The sequence below is a fragment of the Barbus barbus genome (assembly GCF_936440315.1).
Source record: "Barbus barbus genome assembly, chromosome: 32".
NCBI lineage: Eukaryota > Metazoa > Chordata > Actinopteri > Cypriniformes > Cyprinidae > Barbus > Barbus barbus.
In genome coordinates, this window is record NC_136760.1 from 8,611,847 (window position 1) to 8,630,682 (window position 18,836).

The window sequence follows — 18,836 nt, forward strand, 5'->3', positions numbered from 1 at the left end:
ACCCAAGGTACTACATGTGCTTTGTCACTGCTATGCTACAATAAACATCGCCATCAAGATCTTCAGCGTCCTCATCACTTTTTCTTACATTGGCAAACCACCCAGCGAGGGATTTCCCCCAAAAAAATAAAGCGGGGAAAGGTAAGAAAAACAGTTTCTTTCTTCTGTGTTGTTTTTGTCAGGGAACCCCCTCGTTTTAAAAAAAATCTAGTGAAGACAGTCTGGTTTAGTCAGTATTAGCAGGAGGAGTTCTTAAGCCTATTCTGTACAAATTCTGTTTGAGATTCTAATGGAACTGAATCAGCCCGAAGCAGTATGGTGGCAGAGTTGTATTGGAATTGTTGTTTCTAAAGTAACTGAAACGTGTTGTTGGCCTGTCTCATGAATCTGGTTAATGGACCCCCATCAGCTAGCCACCGGTGATTGATATTCTATTACATTGACTTTCACGCCACACAGACTGTTACATATCATCCTGGACTGCATTTCCCATCATCCACTACACAGAGTACACACAGCTGTCACCAATCACAAGCTCACCTGAAAGCTATTACACCAACTATATAACACCTACTCTGATCGTTCTCAAACTGCAGAGTATTGTTCTGCATTTATCACTCTCCTAGTGATAGCTGCTTTACAGAGCTTAGTTTCTTGTTCTAGTTCAGTCTAGTCATTTCATGTTTCCTTATTTCCTGTTTCCTGATTCCTGCTTGTGTATCTTGGTTTTACTCTTGTCTTGCCACTTGGACTCTGTTTGTACTTAATCTGGACTATAGCTCATGTTTCTGGACTACCCCTGTTGTCAAGCCCTCTGGATTTTGAACGCCGAGCGATGATCTATAAAAATATAAATCTTGCTGACAGAGAGAGCTTTCAAATCCCCAACTCACTTCAAAGAAGTTAGCACCAACAGAAGAGTAACCTTGAGAGTCAGAATCTGCTCTGAAGCTGACTCCAAGAGCTCAAAAGGATCTTCCATTAAGCCCTCCAGGATGACTGATAAGTCCCAAGAAAGAACTCCAAGGGTCCTGCTGGCCTCATCCAAGGGGACATCATCCAACTCTCTCTGAGCGGCAATGGCCGCAACATAAACTCTCAGGGTAGTAGCAGCTGCTCCCACAGCAAGTTTTTCTTGCAGGAACTGCAGCACTGGACCTATAAGGCAGCCAGAAAGGCAGACAGAAAATCGTCTGCGAGGTTCAAGGCTCCCGGGACATGAACTGCTCGCAGGGAGAGGAGCCACGCCTCAGCCCCTCAGAGAGGCGTCCATCGTAACCATTTGGTGACAGTGAACAGTGCCCATACTGACCCCTCTCTGAAGAAAGAGGGGGTTCCACCATATTGAAAGGGCGTGAAAGCAACTGCTCAAATGATTGAGGCTGGAAATCCAGGCAGGAACCAAATAGGCCTGGATCTGAATGGAATCCAAGTGAACCCCCAAGAAAATAATCTTTTGAAAGGGGGTGAGAACACTCTTCTTGGCATTCATTCTGAGGCCAAGAGACAGAATGTGGCGGAGGAGGACATCCCTGTGTTGACTCACTAATTCCCTTGAGTGGGCTAAAATAGCCAGTCGTCCAGGTAATTGAGTATACAGATGCTCTGGAGCATCAGTGGGGCCAGAGCAGCATCCATGCACTTTGTGAATGTCCTTGGTGCCAAGGCTAGACCAAAGGGAAGAACCTTGTACTGGTAAGCCTTTCCCCCAAAGGCTAACCTGAGTAACTTCCTGTGACGCCGCATGACCTGAATATGAAAATAGGTATCTTTCAGGTCAACGGTGACAAACCAGTCTCCCGCTCGAATCTGTGACATAATAGTCTTGAGCATCAACATTTTGAACTTACCTCTGTAGAGGGAGAAGTTCAGTCGGCGAAGGTCTAGAGTAGGGCATGGGCCACTGTCCTTCTTTGGAACCAGAAAGTAACGACTGAAAAAGCTGTGTTCTATTTCCAAAGGAGGAACATTTTCTATCATCCCCTTGAGGAGGAGGGAAGACAGTTCCTGTTGTAGCACAGAAGCCTCTGAGGTGTTGTTCACTACAGTCAATTGTACCCCGTTGAAGCGAGGGGGTTGCGGCAGAATTGAAGAGTGTAACTGAACTGAACTGTGCAGAGAACCCAAGGCAATACCCCTGGTAGACGCTTCCATTCGTGAAAGAATTGTGATAGCAGAGTGTTGCAGTCTAGAGGACATACCTGTGTTGGGGGTGTTGAGATGGTCCGGAGGGGCTAACATCATCCACCATGAAGGAAAGCCCTTGGCATCCTGATACAGGTTGAGGAAGCCCACAGGGACTGATGTGAGGGCCTGGTTTATAATTGGTACAGCGTCTGCTGGCTCTGGCAGAGAATCGTACATATCTCCTATCACATGAACAGCAGGTGACAAAGGAACAGGAGGCAAGGGGAGAAAGCCTGGTGCGTCTCACGTCCCCCACGCTGAAAGAGAGTGAAGCTGAAGCTCTCCTCTTACTGGTCTCGCGCAGACTGACGGCTGAAGGTCTGGGAACTTTGGCCACTCTAAATGGCCAAAGCCTGCCCAAGAGGCCATATAACTGACAGGTAAAGCAACCGATCATGTTTCGTTTTGTGCCACGTAACGTTTTGGGGTGTGGAAATGTCGCCACAATAACAGACCAGTGTGTAAAATTCTCGAACATACAGTATTTGAAAGATTCTATGCCGCAAACTTTAAATTTTTCACATACTTTTGAAAATTCAGCGTTTAGTTGATCCTAACAAGCGCTCATCGTCAGTTGTAAACACGATGGCTTTCTTCTTTTGTGAGGGGGTTTGGCACCACAGCATTTTTGTTTGCAGGTGGAACGTTAACCTGTTAACGTTCACCAGAGCGACCTCGCACTGAACGCTCTTTGTTTGCATGTGTCATTGTTTTCTAATAGAATAAATGAAACGGGACAAAGTTAATCTTGTCAAACTATATATCATTCTGAGGGTCTAAGCCTTAAGCATCGACGACAGATCGCTGTTTTTCGATGGAAAGCTTATAAGGAATGAGTGGCACAAATTTGCTACATTTGTGTAAGCAGTACACATCCAAACACGCAGAATAAAAAAGCAGTACGTACCTTTATCATTGTAATAACGAGCCACAAACGCGTCCACTGCTGAAATCCCAGTTTAGTTAGAGAGGTAAGGGTCCACAGAACAACATCCCAGCGAGCACTTTTAGTCCAGCGAAACAATAACGTTGTAATAAGGATGAATATCCCTTTGTTTACGTTTCATTTCTTCAGAGAGTTATTGTTCGCGTCCGTTATGGAATAAATTACGCTCAAAAACAGCGTCTTGGTGGTAAAAAAACAAAACGATGTTGCAGCATACGGTTTTACAAAAATAATGAGACCGTCTACGGAAAAAAAAGTCTCAGAAAAGCGGAATATAGATTATTTGAATTTGGCGCTCCCTCCTGCCAGCTCTGACGCGGGCTATGACGCTTCTGTCATCTGAGCGGGGCGTAACTTAGCGATCTGCTTTATCCATAAAAAACTGTTTTTTTTTTTCTTCTACATTTTTTATATGTGTGTGTGTGTATTGTGTGGGGAATGTGGCCGTGTCTGCATGATTATAATATGTATGGACGGACATCAGCGTGTTTATTAGCGACTCTATGACGGCTATCATTGTGATTCATTGATCAGCTATTATTGATTATATGGCCCATCTGTTTGATTATAATCTGAATGGAAGCACATCAGCGTGTGTTTACTGACTCTATGACCATGTCTGGCAATATCACTTCACGTCTGGCAGTGATATTTATCATTGTAATAACGAATAACGAAGAATACTTCAGTATACATACTATATACAAAGCATTTTTTTTCTATTTTTTTTCCTTTTTTATTACTCAAATAATTATTTTTGTATTTTTTAGTGCTCAAATAAATCTGTCTATTATTTTATAATTGAAAAACTATGCAGGAACATGTATAATGACTAAAATAGCTTGTATAATTCTGCAATCCATTTGGTGGTTATTTTTCCTCAAACAGGGGGGTGGGGGGACTATAAATAGTTTCAGAAAAAATATTGCAGGAATCTCATTTTTCATGGTATCTTCTTCAAATTTGAAATATGAACTTATGAGACACATGGCTTTCGATCCATTACTTTTCTGGATTGCTCCAGGACTTATTTCATGTATTTGTATATGAAATAAAAAAACATTCAGTGTGGAAAAATATTTTTCAAGGCACGTCAGTGCCTATAACTTTTTATCTTTTTGAGCATTATCAACTCTGGATGATAGATAGTAAAGCCCAGAGTCTCTTCTTTCCAAAGATACCTAATTTGTTTGTGTAAGCACACTTTGTCACAAACTGTTACCATTTTCATTTAGGTAGGTTATTTTCATCTGCGAGGCCACAAATGGAGGTGAAGGTTAACAGGTTAAAGAACACTACACACACGTCTCCCGGAAATCCTGTATAATCTAACCAATCCGACGACAACTTCGAAACTCCTGAAGTATTTCCATTTCGTGGAGCTCTGTGAGATTAAGCCACAGGTGGTGCTCTGCAGCCACTGAGCCCACCATAGAGCGCCCTACAGTGCATGCGGTATGCTTGGTGGCTCTCAGGACCAAGTCTGTGGCTCTACGGAGCTCCTTGACTGCCTCTGGAGTCAGACCAGCACCCTCGTCCATCTCCTTAAGGACATCCACTTGATAGGCTTGGAGAATGGCCATAGTATGAAGGGCCATGCCTGCCTCAATAGCTGCCATGTTGGACTTCCCGATAAGGGCGGAAGTGGTCCTACATGGTTTAGTCGGAAGGAGGGGGCGGGACTTCCAGGAAGGAGCCGAAGATGGCGAGAGATTTGTGACCAGCATATCTTCAAATCAATACTGTCAAATCACTAGCCAATTTGGTGGTTACTTTTCATAAGTTATGTTCACTCAATGTCTTGGGGAAGTTCATGCAAGCCAAGTCTGCGCAGGTTTAGCGCAAATACTGAACTCATGAGACAGCATGACATTATGAGTATATTACAAAAACCAAACAAAAAACACCTACACCTACTTCCAGGAAGGAGCCGATGATGGCGAGAAATTTGTGGCCAGCATATCTTCGATCGCCAGAATGGCGGTATAGCCCTGCTCCACTGAACCCACTAGGTTGGTGAAGTCAGTGGCTGCCAAGCTAGTAAGGCGGACAGAGAATGGCTGCTTCCATGATCTGGAGATCTCATGATCAGGGTTTGAAATGAACACCCGCCAACCCGCCAAATGCGGGTAAAAATCAGCTGTGGCAGGTAACAATGTCAAATCACTAGCCAATTTGGCAGTTACTTTTCGTAAGTTATGTTCACGCAATGTCTTGGGGAAGTTCATGCAAGCCAAGTCTGCACAGGTTTAGCGCAAATACTGAACTCATGAGACAGCATGACATTATGAGTATATTACAAAAACAAAACAAAACACGCCTACAGAGTGCACGCATACACGGCGTGATTAAGTCTGATTAGACTAACTTAGTGCGCGTGTGCATTTAGAGTGTGTTCTATCACTGCATAATTCGGTCTATTAATATGCATTCAAAATAATCACAAAATTCAAGATAAGGGGGCAGATTTGTATATATTTATATCAATTCATATAGTTAATCAATATCACACGAAGAGTGTCGTTTTTTCTTAAAAAATCAGGTTACATGTAACAGTTCAATAACAGTTCAATAAACATTAAGTTAATATCAAGAGACTTACGTTTTAGACACCATATTGGCTATTTTTGCTCTATTTTGCCAACAAAAAACATTCCAAACACAGCCACAGCGCTGTTTTGCGTCTCTGAGCAACATGATGTTTTGTTCCTGAATGAATCAACCATTTAAATGATTTGGTTCAATCACAACGACTCAGTGACAATGACTTGCTGCCACCTGCTGGTGGTTTTAATTTCACATTTAAAGTATATTTCATTTTTAAAATAATTTCAAATATCAGTATTCAACATTTCATGTTTAAAATATCAAAACATTATTTATGCATTTGTAACTGTAGGTTAAAGCATTCCATGTCCCTCTAAGCTGTATTAACGTGTAAATAGATCTAAATGCCACTTCAGATGCATCATCTGTAAAGATGAATTTTCTTGATACTGATTTCATTTGTTTAGTAACAGCCTAAATGTATTATTATTATTATTATAAGTGACTGATTAAATGTAAGAATTTGACTCAAGAATATCAAAAACTTTAGGAGTCAGCTCATCCAAAGGCAAAGCGCAGTAACTACACATCTGGTCAAAATTGAGTTAAGTCCTAAAATGGGCTTTGTGACATCTGTTCTGTCTTGTGACAAAGCCTCCTTTTTCAATATTGTCCCGTTTCAGAGAAACGAGAGTGTAAAAATTGCAGTAACTACAAAATCCAAACTAATTCCAAGGCAAACATGGCTTTGTTTTCCAGTTTTGACACCGCAGATCTGCGCGGTCTGCCTTAGTCTCCCGTGACCAAATGATGGTTGAACTGGCGTTAATACGCAAATATCCAAAGACAGATAAGCAAAATATTAACTCCTAGCAAGGCAAATGACAGCTTTATAATCAGTTAACATTAACTAGCCAGCCGCAAGCAAATTAAACAGCCTACCTGCACTGCTCTATATTCACTCTGACAACGTAATGATAATCTGATTTAATCGCATTGATGTTTGTTGATTCGGAGATCTCTCCACCTTTCAGGCAGCTAATCCTATTGTAGGGGTTATTCCTTCAAAAGTTAGCTGGCTCCGGTAAAGTTATAATTCATCAAAGAGCCGTTCTGTATGAAATTTATACAGAATGCAGTTTGTCCCCTGCAGGCATAAGCCATATGACTAACGTTACCAGACCATGCAAATAATAAATTCGTTTTGCACAAATCTCCGTTTCATTTGTTAACATAGCCAATCGAGGAAGGCTTTATGACCAAGCGGAATCCTCTTTTGCAGCCTGGTCGTTCCCGCGCGTTTTGATTTCGGCAAATCAGTTTGGGTGAATGCAAACAATGTGATTATCATGAGCACAACATCCAGCTAGGCAAGAAAACAAGCAATCTACCTGAGGGATGACTTCTTTCACTATTTCACAACCTGAATCACAGGCCAGTGGTTTGTATAATGTGTGTGACATTTTTTGTATGACATTAAAATTAATTTCAGAATAATTGTACATAAATAGCCTACGTTAAGCAATCGAATGAGTTTTTTTTTTCGAGAACCTTTTATATACATTATATACTTAACCGCAGACATGGAAATGATGTACAGGATGTGGTACAGTACACATATTTTGAGCATCCCTTATTCTGTCCCTTTTCCTATAAAGACGAGCGGTTTCTCAGCCGCCCAAATTCGAGGCACGTACAGAGAAAGCTGCCCTTTTACAGTGATCTGCATCACGAGCAGGGATTGAAATTAAGTTTTTCACTCACCAGCCTATTTGGCTACAAATTTTTTAAGTTACCGGCCATTCATAACTTCTACTAGAAAAAAAAAAGGAAAAAAAGGGAAATAAACCAACAGCTTGAGGATCTCTACACTGGACGTGACAAAGCGACTGTTGCAAATCATTTTGTGTCAGTACTAGGGGTGTTTGATATATTTTGATATATAAAACTTTTGGCAATATAGACCCTTTTTCTGTTAGTAAACATTGTGACGTTTTTCTGTGGGCGGAGCTTAGCTGGAGGCAGAAAAATTCCCCTGACCGCTTCACTAACGCTAGCTATGAAGTTTGTTAGCTTGTTTTTGAACAATAACTGGAGAAAATCCGATTTCACCCGCATATGTAAGGTCACGCACTGTCCAGGACCGTGATTGTTATTTGAAACACGCTTTTACTCAAAAGATGGACGATCTGACAGGATTCCCTCCGGTTGAGTGACTCACATCTAACGTGTATAGTTCAGACAAACTCACAGTGCTTATCGAGTCATGAAGATGTATATATATTTCAATTTCAGCAGGCAACTATTTTTACAGCTACATTATTATTCCAGCCACAATTACTCATAACAATACAATTACAATTAAGCATATAAAGTTTGTTGTTTTACACACATGCACACATTATTTCATACACGACATAATCGTGAGATGCATAAGAAATCTATAGACGCACTCATAACAACAAAAGACAATACTTTATTGAACCTTTTCTGACAAGAAGTGTGCGCTGCAAACGCGAGCATTTTGATGGTCGTTTCTTTCCAGTCTGCTCGTTTATCACGTTTTAACCACAGTCGTCCGTTTTTGTCTGGCAGTGGCAGCAGGTAAGCGATAAAATTTCAAATTGGAGCCTGTACTATGTCGATTCTGGCACCCAACATCACAACAAGATAATATTTTAAGCTCCTTATGTCGCCGAATCTGCGCTGGTTTGAATGGGCCGCCTCCAGTTCTCCCTCTGTTTTGCCTCCAGCTAGCGCTGTGACGTAATCGTGACGGCGACTCAAAAAGGGTCTATAGTGTAGGCTATATTAAATATACTAAATGGCAACATCATTACAAATGAGTACTTAACCAGTGTTAATTTTGGCAGGCATTTTTGATTTAGTCTTAGTCTTTATCTTGAGACGAAAATGCTTAATAGTCTTAGTCACATTTTAGTCATTTGAGTCTTTCATAGTTTTAGTCGACAAAAACTAATTACATTTTTGTCAACTTTGTCATTACTTTTAGTCAAACTATTTATTTTGGTCCCTATTTTATATGTAGTATTCAAACAAAAGTCATTGATTCTTTTCTCTTTAGACCAAATCAATTAAGCTTATGATCAATTTTAATCAAGGATTGAATTTGGAAAAATTTGAATAAATTTTTATTTTATGGTAGAGATAATTTAATTTGGTACAAATTAAACTAAATGTTCAGATACAGTAGGTTTACTTAACAAGTATACATTTATTTAACATCTTTTGCTGGTTATCATTGATGACAGGGGCACCTGCAGGATTCCTTCTGAGGGTAAGAGGTTTTTTTTGGGGTGGGGGGTCATATGTAATGGTAGGGTGATTATATTTTGTTTAGTTTTTTATAAAGTTAATTTATAAAAACGTTTGGAGCTCTTTTTGTTCGTTAAATTTTTTTTGGGGGGTGGGGGGTCATATGTAATGGTAGGGTGATTATATTTTGTTTAGTTTTTTATAAAGTTAATTTATAAAAACGTTTGGAGCTCTTTTTGTTCGTTAATTTTTTTTTTAATTTTTTTTTTTTTTAAGTAAACAAAGACCAAGTGGCCAGCAGCAGACAGTGAGCTGATCATAGCCTATGTTTGATCAATTTAGCCTTCTCAGATAATCATGACTTGCCTAAAATAAAATCTATAGATACAAACAGTTCAAGCATATGACAATGTTAGTTTAAATGTTTGGACTATATAAATGTGCGCTAGGTGCATATCTAATCGTTTGTGTGAAGAGTGGAAGCTGAAGTGCACTTTGCAGGACATGGATGCACCAGAGTGGTCACTTGCATTTTTTTCTTGATAGTGGAAACAACTTAAAATACACCGTAATTTTTGCTCATGAAGGTAAGAGGAAATACATCATTCGGAACTGTAAAGGGTCTACTTTTATTTGTGTACATTCACAATATCAACAAAATGTTGTGCTTTTATAAAATAAATAGGAAAACAGGATGGCTCGCTGTCTCATCTTGAACAGGAGCATTTCACAATGATGAACCGAAACTCAACTAACTGAGTCACAAATATAATAAATATATCTATAGAAAACTTTAAATTACTACTTTAAAACAAAATCATTCAAATCAAAAACAAAAACTTTTTCATTATGTAATCCGTAAAGATGCATTTCTCCCTAAAGGCACGTCCAATGAGGAGATGGCGAGCCATTTTTCTTCACCTTCTAAAATATAAAAATAAGGAAAAGCCTAAAACAGGCCCGATTATATTTTTCTGATTTTTATGTTGCTCTGCTCTGAATACCTTAAAATGTTAAGGATTTTCTGCAATGCAATTTTGTCTGATATGTGAATTATTTATTAGCCTATTTTTTAATCCATGCTGCAAATGCTTTAAAAACAGCTTTAAAAATTACTTTATTGCATTCCAGATGATTTTAAAGAACTTTTCACTATAAACTTTACGGGTAGCTTGAATGTAAAACATTGTTATGAATTCGTTGTATTCCCATTTGTAGAATAGGCTACAAATTAATTGTTGTAGTCTAACCCGTGCACGATGTTCTGTTTCTATTTGGCATAGCTAATGTTTATAAGCAGAAATTGACTTGCAAAAGTCATGCAAATTGGCATGCAAAAGACTGATACATTCATAATTAATGGCGTGGTTGGTTCAGTCCACAGAATACGGGACACACGGGTCTATAATTTACTGCGGAAATGTTTGCGGGGCAAATCTCAGGTCACTCTGAGCGCTCATGGTACACACAGTGCGTACAGCCGTGCTGAAGGCACCACTGATTGATGACACAGATAATTAGGAATGCTGTCCATTTAAGACGGAAGGTATGCTTGTAATACTGACACACATTCAGTTTTCACCCACCTGTTTACGCTCACTTCCCAACAAACACAGAACATTCCACTAATCCATGTTCTAGGAATGTTGCCTGTAGGTTCTTTTTTTAATAACCTAAAGATAACGTTCCCAGAACGTTCCCTGCAGGTTATTTTTAGGCTTAATTTTATAACTTACAGAAAATGTTCCCGGAATGTTCCCTGCAGGTTATTTTTAGATTTTATTTTATAACCTAGACAGAACGTGCCCTGCAGGTTATTTTTCGTTGTCATAGCCATGTAAACTAATTAAAACTTTGCAGATTTTCTGATTATTCTAATGCTGAAATGTGTATTTTTTTTAATCATAAACAAACTATTTTTGCAGAATTTAATGTCTGAAATAAGCTTTTAATAAAGTGTAGACATCAAAGTAGTTAAATCGCATTATAATGATGATATAACTCCAATTTTATAGCTGAAATTAAGCATAGTCTGAAAATCATACCATAAGCACCGGGGTTGTTTGTATGTTTCTTTACAGCGCGCTTCTGATCTGCACGCGCATCCAGCACGCGCTTTTCTCCTGTTGCATATAAAGCCGCGCACTTCCATATTTTTAAAAATGAATGGTCATTTTGTTTTACTGACTGACTAACACTAGTTTATTGATCTCTTTATTGAATAATTACTTATAATTAATACATATTCGAGAGTAAATATTGTGATTTCAGAGAGATTTGACAAGTAATTGAAGAGAACATGATATTAACCGAGAAGCTTTTGATCCAAAAGAGAGAAGCACATCATCGTTATCAGTGGTAAGAAATGAATGTAATATTAAAGTCAAATAAATGTTATTCATTTTTAATGTCTGTAAAAATAAAATTCACATTTTTAAAACCCAATATTTTGTTGAAGTCATTGTTATTTGGTGCTTACGAAACGTAATATATGGGTTATTATATGGTACATGGTAGTTATAATAAAGAAATCTTACATATTAACAGATAATTCAATTTCATTTAATTCTCCTTATGATGGTTAAATGTAGCTACTCTGATTATCTTTAATGATTAAACAATAGTTGGAAACGGTCACTTGTCGGTTTCCTTTTAGTTCTGTTTTGCCCTTTTTTAGTATTTCCTGTTCTTGTTTCCAGTCATTAGACTGTTTTGTGTTAATCATCTCGTTTGCTCATTAGTTTGGCTTCTTTAAGCCCTCAGTTCTGTTGTTACCTTGGTCGTGTCTTAACATTATCTTGGTTTATGCTGAGCTCTGTACCAGTGATTTCATTTATATTATTAAAATACCTGTTTTTCCTGAAACTCTCATCTTCCTGCCTGTTTGGATCAGCTAACCGTAACAGAAGACACGACTGAAACAGAACAAATGCTCATGCCACCAAGGAGCCTCTGGATTTTGTCCAGGCTTTTGTGCCGTTTCGCCAGCTCCCTCAACGGAGATGCCCTTAAAACCTGTTCCGGCTCGGGATCATACCACCAGCGGGCGGAGCTCCCAGACACCTCCAACCTTAACTGGAGGGAAACGGTAATCAGGTAATCTGGAGAGTTTCCAATCCCGAATCGGAGTCCTATGCGCGGCGATAATTTTCCTGTAGCTCAAATAGTAGAGCATGGCGCTAGCAACGCCAAGGTCATGGGTTCGATTCCCAGGGAAAGCAAGAGCTGATAAAATGTAAAAACTGTTACTTGAATGCAATTTAAGTTGCTTTGGATACAAGCGTCTGCTAAATGCATAAATGTAAATGTCCTGCCGACTGTGGCGAAGATTGTGCCGCCACCCGTGTGCCGTTCTGTCCTCTCTCCAGAACCTGCTCATCGCAAGCGGCGGAAACACTGGACTCGTGTATTTCAGCCGAGAATGTAGTTGTTTAAAACTCAAATCTGTGGTTTATTTATAAAAACAGCGCCTATTTAAAAATGTGCTTCACCGATTTCGGAGCCGTGAGCTCCAGGCGATCACGGCAAAAAGTTGGGGTCAAACCTTATCAAACGATTAATTTGCGTTAAAAAAATATTAACGCATAAATTTTTTTAGATGAATCCCATATGCGTTAATGCCTTAATATTTTTTTTTCACGCAAATTAATCGTTTAAGGTTTGACCCTAAATTTTTGCCGTCATCGCAGCACGGAAGGTAATCATTGCCTGCGTCCCAATGTGCACGCTATCCTTCCTAAATTCTATGTGATATTAGTCATTTTCAATACTATACAGGGCAGATAGGATGGATAGTGTGCACATTGGGAAGCAGGGATCTTGTGATTATAAGGCACCGAGGGCTCGACAAAAGTGAAGCGAATGCGGAGAGAGAGAGAGAGCGAGTGTGATCCGAGTGTGTGTGTGTGTGTGTGTAGGAGAGAGAGAGAGAAAGAGAGAGAGAGAGTGTGTGTAGGGGAGAGATAGAGAGAGCAACAGTGCGAGAGAGATATACTCATATTTGATAAGGGTACAGTGAACCAGTGTTGCCAGGGTCGCGGTTTTCCTGCACAATTGGGCTACTTTTATAATATACCGCGGCCGCCCAAAGTGTATATACACGTGATCGCCAAAGGAAGTTGTTACAAACACTCGATGGTGGTTTAAAGTGAGTTCTGAGTAAAAGTGTACTATTAATCTCATAAATTGTCTCATGTAGCATGATGCTAATGTTAGCTCTAATGCACCTGCAGAACAGGTCAAATTCTTCTTCATAATGCATTTTGTCATATTACTTCATGTAAGGTTGCAAGAAAATGTTTTGTTGTATTTATTTAGAAATACTTTTGATAATAGTTGGGTGTTCTGGGATTGAAGCGATGTGGCTTGGTAGGGGAGAGTGGGGTGATTTGTGCCAGGGGGGAAGTAGTTCCACCCCTTGTTTCTGGAAAACCATAGAAGAAATTGGTCATGTGACCACATAATTTTGAAAAGCCATCCATTTTACTCATCCTCCAAAGAAGAGAGACACATGGCATGAGACGTAAACACATTTTAGCTCAAAAAACTGTTTTTTTCCTTTCAAAGTAAAATTTCTATGATCAAGGTTTTTTGATTGTAGTGTCTGAATAATTATAGATAAGTTTGAAAACATTTCACACATGTTTTAGTGCTTTAGCAGGCTACACAATGAGTCTATACAGTTGGCATAGACTGTTAGTTCTTAACTGCTGGATCATGCTAGTTTTTCAAACTTGTTGGTCTGGGGTGATTTGTGCCAAAGGGCCTGGGTTAAGTTGTGCCAGTCATCCCTAGAGGTGATGTGCTCAAGAAACTACCCACACCCCAAAAACTTGGTGGTACAGCCAGAAGGGAGCAGATGTTTATATTCCCCTGCAGCATTGACAAGTGGGATGTTAAGTAGTAGGCCAGATCCAGACCACCTAGACCTACATACCCACAGGGGATAATCTGGAGAAGTGAGGAGATGTGCATGCCTCATCAGTGTTTGACTTACCTGCCATTTGTTTAATTTAGCTAACACTGATTTCATTTTTGAGTTTGCACTGTTATTAAAGAGAAGTTTTATTCAGTTTTTAAGTGGCTTAAGTCACAATAGGATGTTTAGAAATTAGCCTAGTCACTTTATTCTTATATGTTACATAATTGACAGACAGCGTTCTATGTATGTCAACAGGCATCTATTGCCAAAGCCTTTTTGCCTGAAATGATTCACAAATATTTGTGTTTATAGTATTTGTATAGTAATATGTATTTAAGTTTTTTGTGTTTTCCCAAAAACTACAAAATATTACTTATTCCAACAGTTTAATAGGGTGACAATATCTAAATAAACCTTAAATAAGTAATTTTGTATTGAGTTTGCCTTGCTTTCATATAGCATTACAGTTCATAACATTAAAATGTTCTGTTTTACTTCAGAAATCACTGGCACAATTTACCCCCACGTATTCTCCCCAAAGGCACAATTTACCCCGCACCAGGGTCAAGTTGTGCCACAAGACCACTTTTTCCCCAAAAGCTATATTTCTGAAACAATTTATTTCAGATCCAAAGTTGTTGTTCTCAGGGATGCACCACATCCTGAAATATATGTACATTCTTAAGTTGAAGGCATTACTGTCATGACCTCACTTTAAAGTCACTTTGAGTAAAAACTGGCACAACTCACCCCACTTTCCCCTAAATGTTTTATTGTCAGTGTAAAGGCTGATAATGGCTGAATTAAAACAAGATATGTCTATTATGTCTAATACCTGGCGGAAGTGTGAAAGGTTTCCTTCAACTAGTTTGTCATGCATTCCTTTATTTCAACACATTTAAAGGTAAATCCTAGTATTTTAAATTTGCGATTAATCGTGATTAATCACAGTCCAGGACTGTGATTAACACGATTACATTTTTTAATCGATTGACAGCACTAATAATAATATAATAATACTTAATCAAGCCATCTATACTTTAGCAAAAGTAGTATTTGTGTACATTGTTCATCACTAGATTTCAAGGATATTTTTGTTCACTCTTGTACAATAAATAATTTTGGGACTGTGTTGGTTCACAAAGTATTCTCACTCACTTGCTCTTGGTTGTCCAGTTTGAGTGTGTCCCAAATGAATTCCTGTGGCAGTAAGAATGGCTCCTCTCGAACACCGGGCCTCTCTGACTCAACTGGTCCGTGTGATGTCACTTTCTCATCTAAAAGAATGAATGCTGTTTGTAGACATGCACACCGTTTATGCTGTTTCTACCTGTGCAAAGTGCATCATACCTATCTTAGGGACTGGCTGAGTATCCCAAAAGCGATATGTGTGTCTTCGAGCCTCTTGTAGGTTCTTTGGAGGCCCATGACCAAAAGAAAACAGGTGTAGGGCTTTCTGAATCTCTTGTTGCTTCTCCTCAGAAAGAGAGTCCAGCTGTGAACAAATTCAACTGATATAAAAAACAGGTAAATATACTCACACTTCTCATTAGAAAGATCACACACATAGATTATCAGTTACCATTTCAAAAGGGTCTTGCGGCCCCTCTTTAGCCCATGTTTGGCCCTTGTGCTTCTTTGTCTTCTTCTTGCCTTTAGCTCCCCTGTCTTCCTCTAAGCTCTTTTCACTGTATAAAAACAGTACAATGTAAAATAAAATAGAAATAAAAAGAGACAAAAATTAGAATGAATAGATAGATCACTTACAGATATTTCTGTTCAGCCATGAATATGTTTTCAGGTATTAGAGCAGCAACGATATGATCATTCAGCTCTGTAGTTGTGGGTGTTTGTGGTGTAGGAGCTTATCTTAATGTGCAGTGAGGGGAAGAAGGAGACACCCAACCTCCATCATGACCATCCACCAATCCGTTGCCTTCCACACCCTCATGCAGTGATCACTTATCTTAGGGCAGCATTTTAGGCTGGCCTTCAAAGCCATTAATGGAAGAGTTTAAATCATCAATCATCATAACCATCAAATATCATCATGTTTTGCAAGTAGTTTTAATAGGTTTACTTGGGACAATATTGGTTTCCCCTAATAATTACTTTACATTTCAAGATTTTTTTTAATATATATATCTAAACATATTTAAAACATGCCGTAATTTAAAAGTTTATTGTAAAACAAATATAGGTTTAGTTTGCTATAATATGCTAAATACAAGCCCCTATTATAAATGAGCTTGATTCTGCGATCCAAGTGGCTGCAATGTCAGGACCCTGTTTATATGATATTTTGTAACACTAACTGTTTAATGCTGTATTTGTATTATTGATATTCAGAAGTTATTTACTCTTTAAATTATTTAAATTTAATTGAGATAAGCTATTATATAAGTTTATAACCCCTAAACATAACCATTGGTAAACTTTATTTTTTTTAAATATATGAGCCACTATATTCTAGTTTTAAATTAAATTTTCTTGCAAAGAAACCACTGTAGTTGAACAAATTTGAAACTAGAGAACAGTTTCAGAAAAGGTTAAGAACCAAACAAATCCAACTTGGTTGAGATCAGATTCAACAGGTTCATAGCACTCTCTAAGCACTCTCTGTTAATTTAAGGTTTGATCCAGAGTTTACCGGCCTGTCTACTTGGCCACTTGAGAGTGTGCAGATGACAGGAAGTAAGTGCAAACAAAACACGGTAAGTCCACAGTGCTTTGGAGCAGTATTTGAGGCTAAGCTTGTCCCATAAGCGTATATGTAGAAGAGGCAATGAATGTAAACCACTGGGCAGCAAGAACAAGCAACAGGGAACTGAATACATATTCATGGCTAAATGAGGAACTAAAGACATAGGTGAAACCAATCCTTAACCACAGAAACATATCAGGATATTAACAGAAGGAAACAGGAACTAAACACAGGAAAAGAGAAACTAGGAATAAAAATGAAGTGTACATCTGATGGACACTTCGCACCCTACCCTATCCCAGAATCAATTTGCGCGCGGATGAGAGTTCTGTGGGGGAATTCACATTTAAATGTAAGTATTGTGTTTTCATTTACTCAAATACCTAGTGAAAAAATACCTAGTGTTTTTTTGTACACAAAGCCCACAAACAATAAGACAAACAGTATAAGGCAATAGTCTTTCACTTTGCTGTGTTTTTGTAGTGCTGTATAACCAATAAATGTTGGGATTGTTTAAGTTTTTATATTTTTAACTCTACTAATATAACCCACAATTTAATCCTTAAAGATATTACTTATTACGAAAAACCAAAATCACTATCTCTTGAGATGAATTTCTTAATTTTATGTGCAAAATTGTTCATCCACACGCAAAACTGGCTTAAATCTCCTTTGTTTTCCTCTTTTTCTTGTTGAATGTCTCTCTCGTTTCACCCCTGAGGCTTATAAATAACAAAAACAAATGCAATTTTAATGCATTGTTTATATGAATTTTAGGATTATTCAATATTTAGGATTTTCCCCTGTGTATATAATCTCATATGATATACACAAACCCATTATATATATTTTTTTTTTTTGTCATTATGATTGTTCATGGTTAAAGATACTACCATCTTTCCCGGAGTTTGTATGTTCTGCAGTAATAATAATAAATAATAATAAAAAGAAAATAAGAGCGACAGGTGCACAAACACCTTGTAGCATCAATAAATCCACAACCCTACCTAATATGTTTTCCTTCATGTTTGCAATGTGTGTAATAAAGGAGGCGTCGATCAGCTGCTTAACGATCTTACCTTTGGAGAAGATTGTTGATTTTACACTCGAAAAATGTAAGTATTACTACTTAGAAATTAAGATTACCTCAGAATGCATGGGTAGCCCAACACTTACGAACAATAATAATGATAAATGCTGACCACTAATTAATTGGATTTTTTAGTAAAACAAGCAAAATGTAATTTGCTTTTTCATATGCCATAGCTATGCATGACTACACACTAGACAAATGTAGCCAAGGTGAATACATCTAAATTTTTTAGTCATGTCATGAATTAATGCACATGAAACAATCTCCAGCGTTCTCTCCACCCTCAATACCATGACTGAGGTGCCCTTGAGCAAGGCACCGAACCCCCAACTGCTCCCCGGGCGCCGCAGCGATATGACTGCCCACTGCTCCGGGTGTGTGTTCACGGTGTGTGTGTGTGTTCACTGCTGTGTGTGTGCACGTTGGATGGGTTAAATGCAGAGCACGAATTCCGAGTATGGGTCACCATACTTGGCCATATGTCACTTCACTTCACTAATTATATTTTATTTACTGACAACAACGGAAACATGAACAAATGAGTAAAATGTAAATAAAAGTAACCATGATAATAAACAAGTCAACAACACATGAAAGAAAGCTTTATTCAATCATATTGCTCTAACAATCATGGATTTACAAACAGTGAACCCACATCCTATTGCCATCTCAACACAGCTGTGCCAGTTCTGCAGCTTTATTCTGATGAAGCAGCTGACCACTGTGTCCACCTTCACCTGTCTCTGCCATTCATCATGTCCCTCATTGCTGCTGTCAGACTGAATCTGATCATGGATGGGAAAGGGACATCAAGGCTATCGTTGCCTGAGTGCACGGAAAGGATGAGAAAGACCATGATGACCTCCTCATACCACACAATCTTGAAGCAAGAGCAGGAGAACGCGTGTGGGACAATCTGGCCCCTGCTGTGCCTGCTCCAAATATTTGTGTGCCTGCTCTCTATGAGAACAACTACCTGTAAAACAATTACAGAAAATAAAAAAAAATTACATGTCATGTTGTCAGCTTTCCATTTCTTGCCAAATTTAATTTCATATGTTCACAATTACTAGCTAATTTTTGATATAGCTTCATTACTTTTGTGGTGTAGGGAACTGGTAAGCAGAAGGTTTGATCTCCACAGTCATCACCACCGGTGTGT

The 18,836-nt window shown here is 38.6% G+C and overlaps 1 protein-coding gene across 2 annotated transcripts in view; it reads right to left on the reverse strand.

Moving 5' to 3' along the window:
• Positions 1-15,830, reverse strand: part of nmt1b (N-myristoyltransferase 1b) — a 52,091-nt gene extending 36,261 nt beyond the window's left edge. For both annotated transcript variants that reach the window (XM_079389352.1, XM_079389351.1), the window contains exons 1-4: positions 15,645-15,830; positions 15,460-15,565; positions 15,228-15,372; positions 15,036-15,154 (exon numbers count right to left, since the gene is read on the reverse strand). In XM_079389352.1, coding sequence (XP_079245478.1) covers positions 15,036-15,154; positions 15,228-15,372; positions 15,460-15,565; positions 15,645-15,664 — 390 coding nt within the window. In that variant the 5' untranslated portion in view covers positions 15,665-15,830. The remainder of the gene's footprint in view (positions 1-15,035; positions 15,155-15,227; positions 15,373-15,459; positions 15,566-15,644) is intronic.
• Between the last annotated feature and the right edge of the window lie 3,006 nt (positions 15,831-18,836).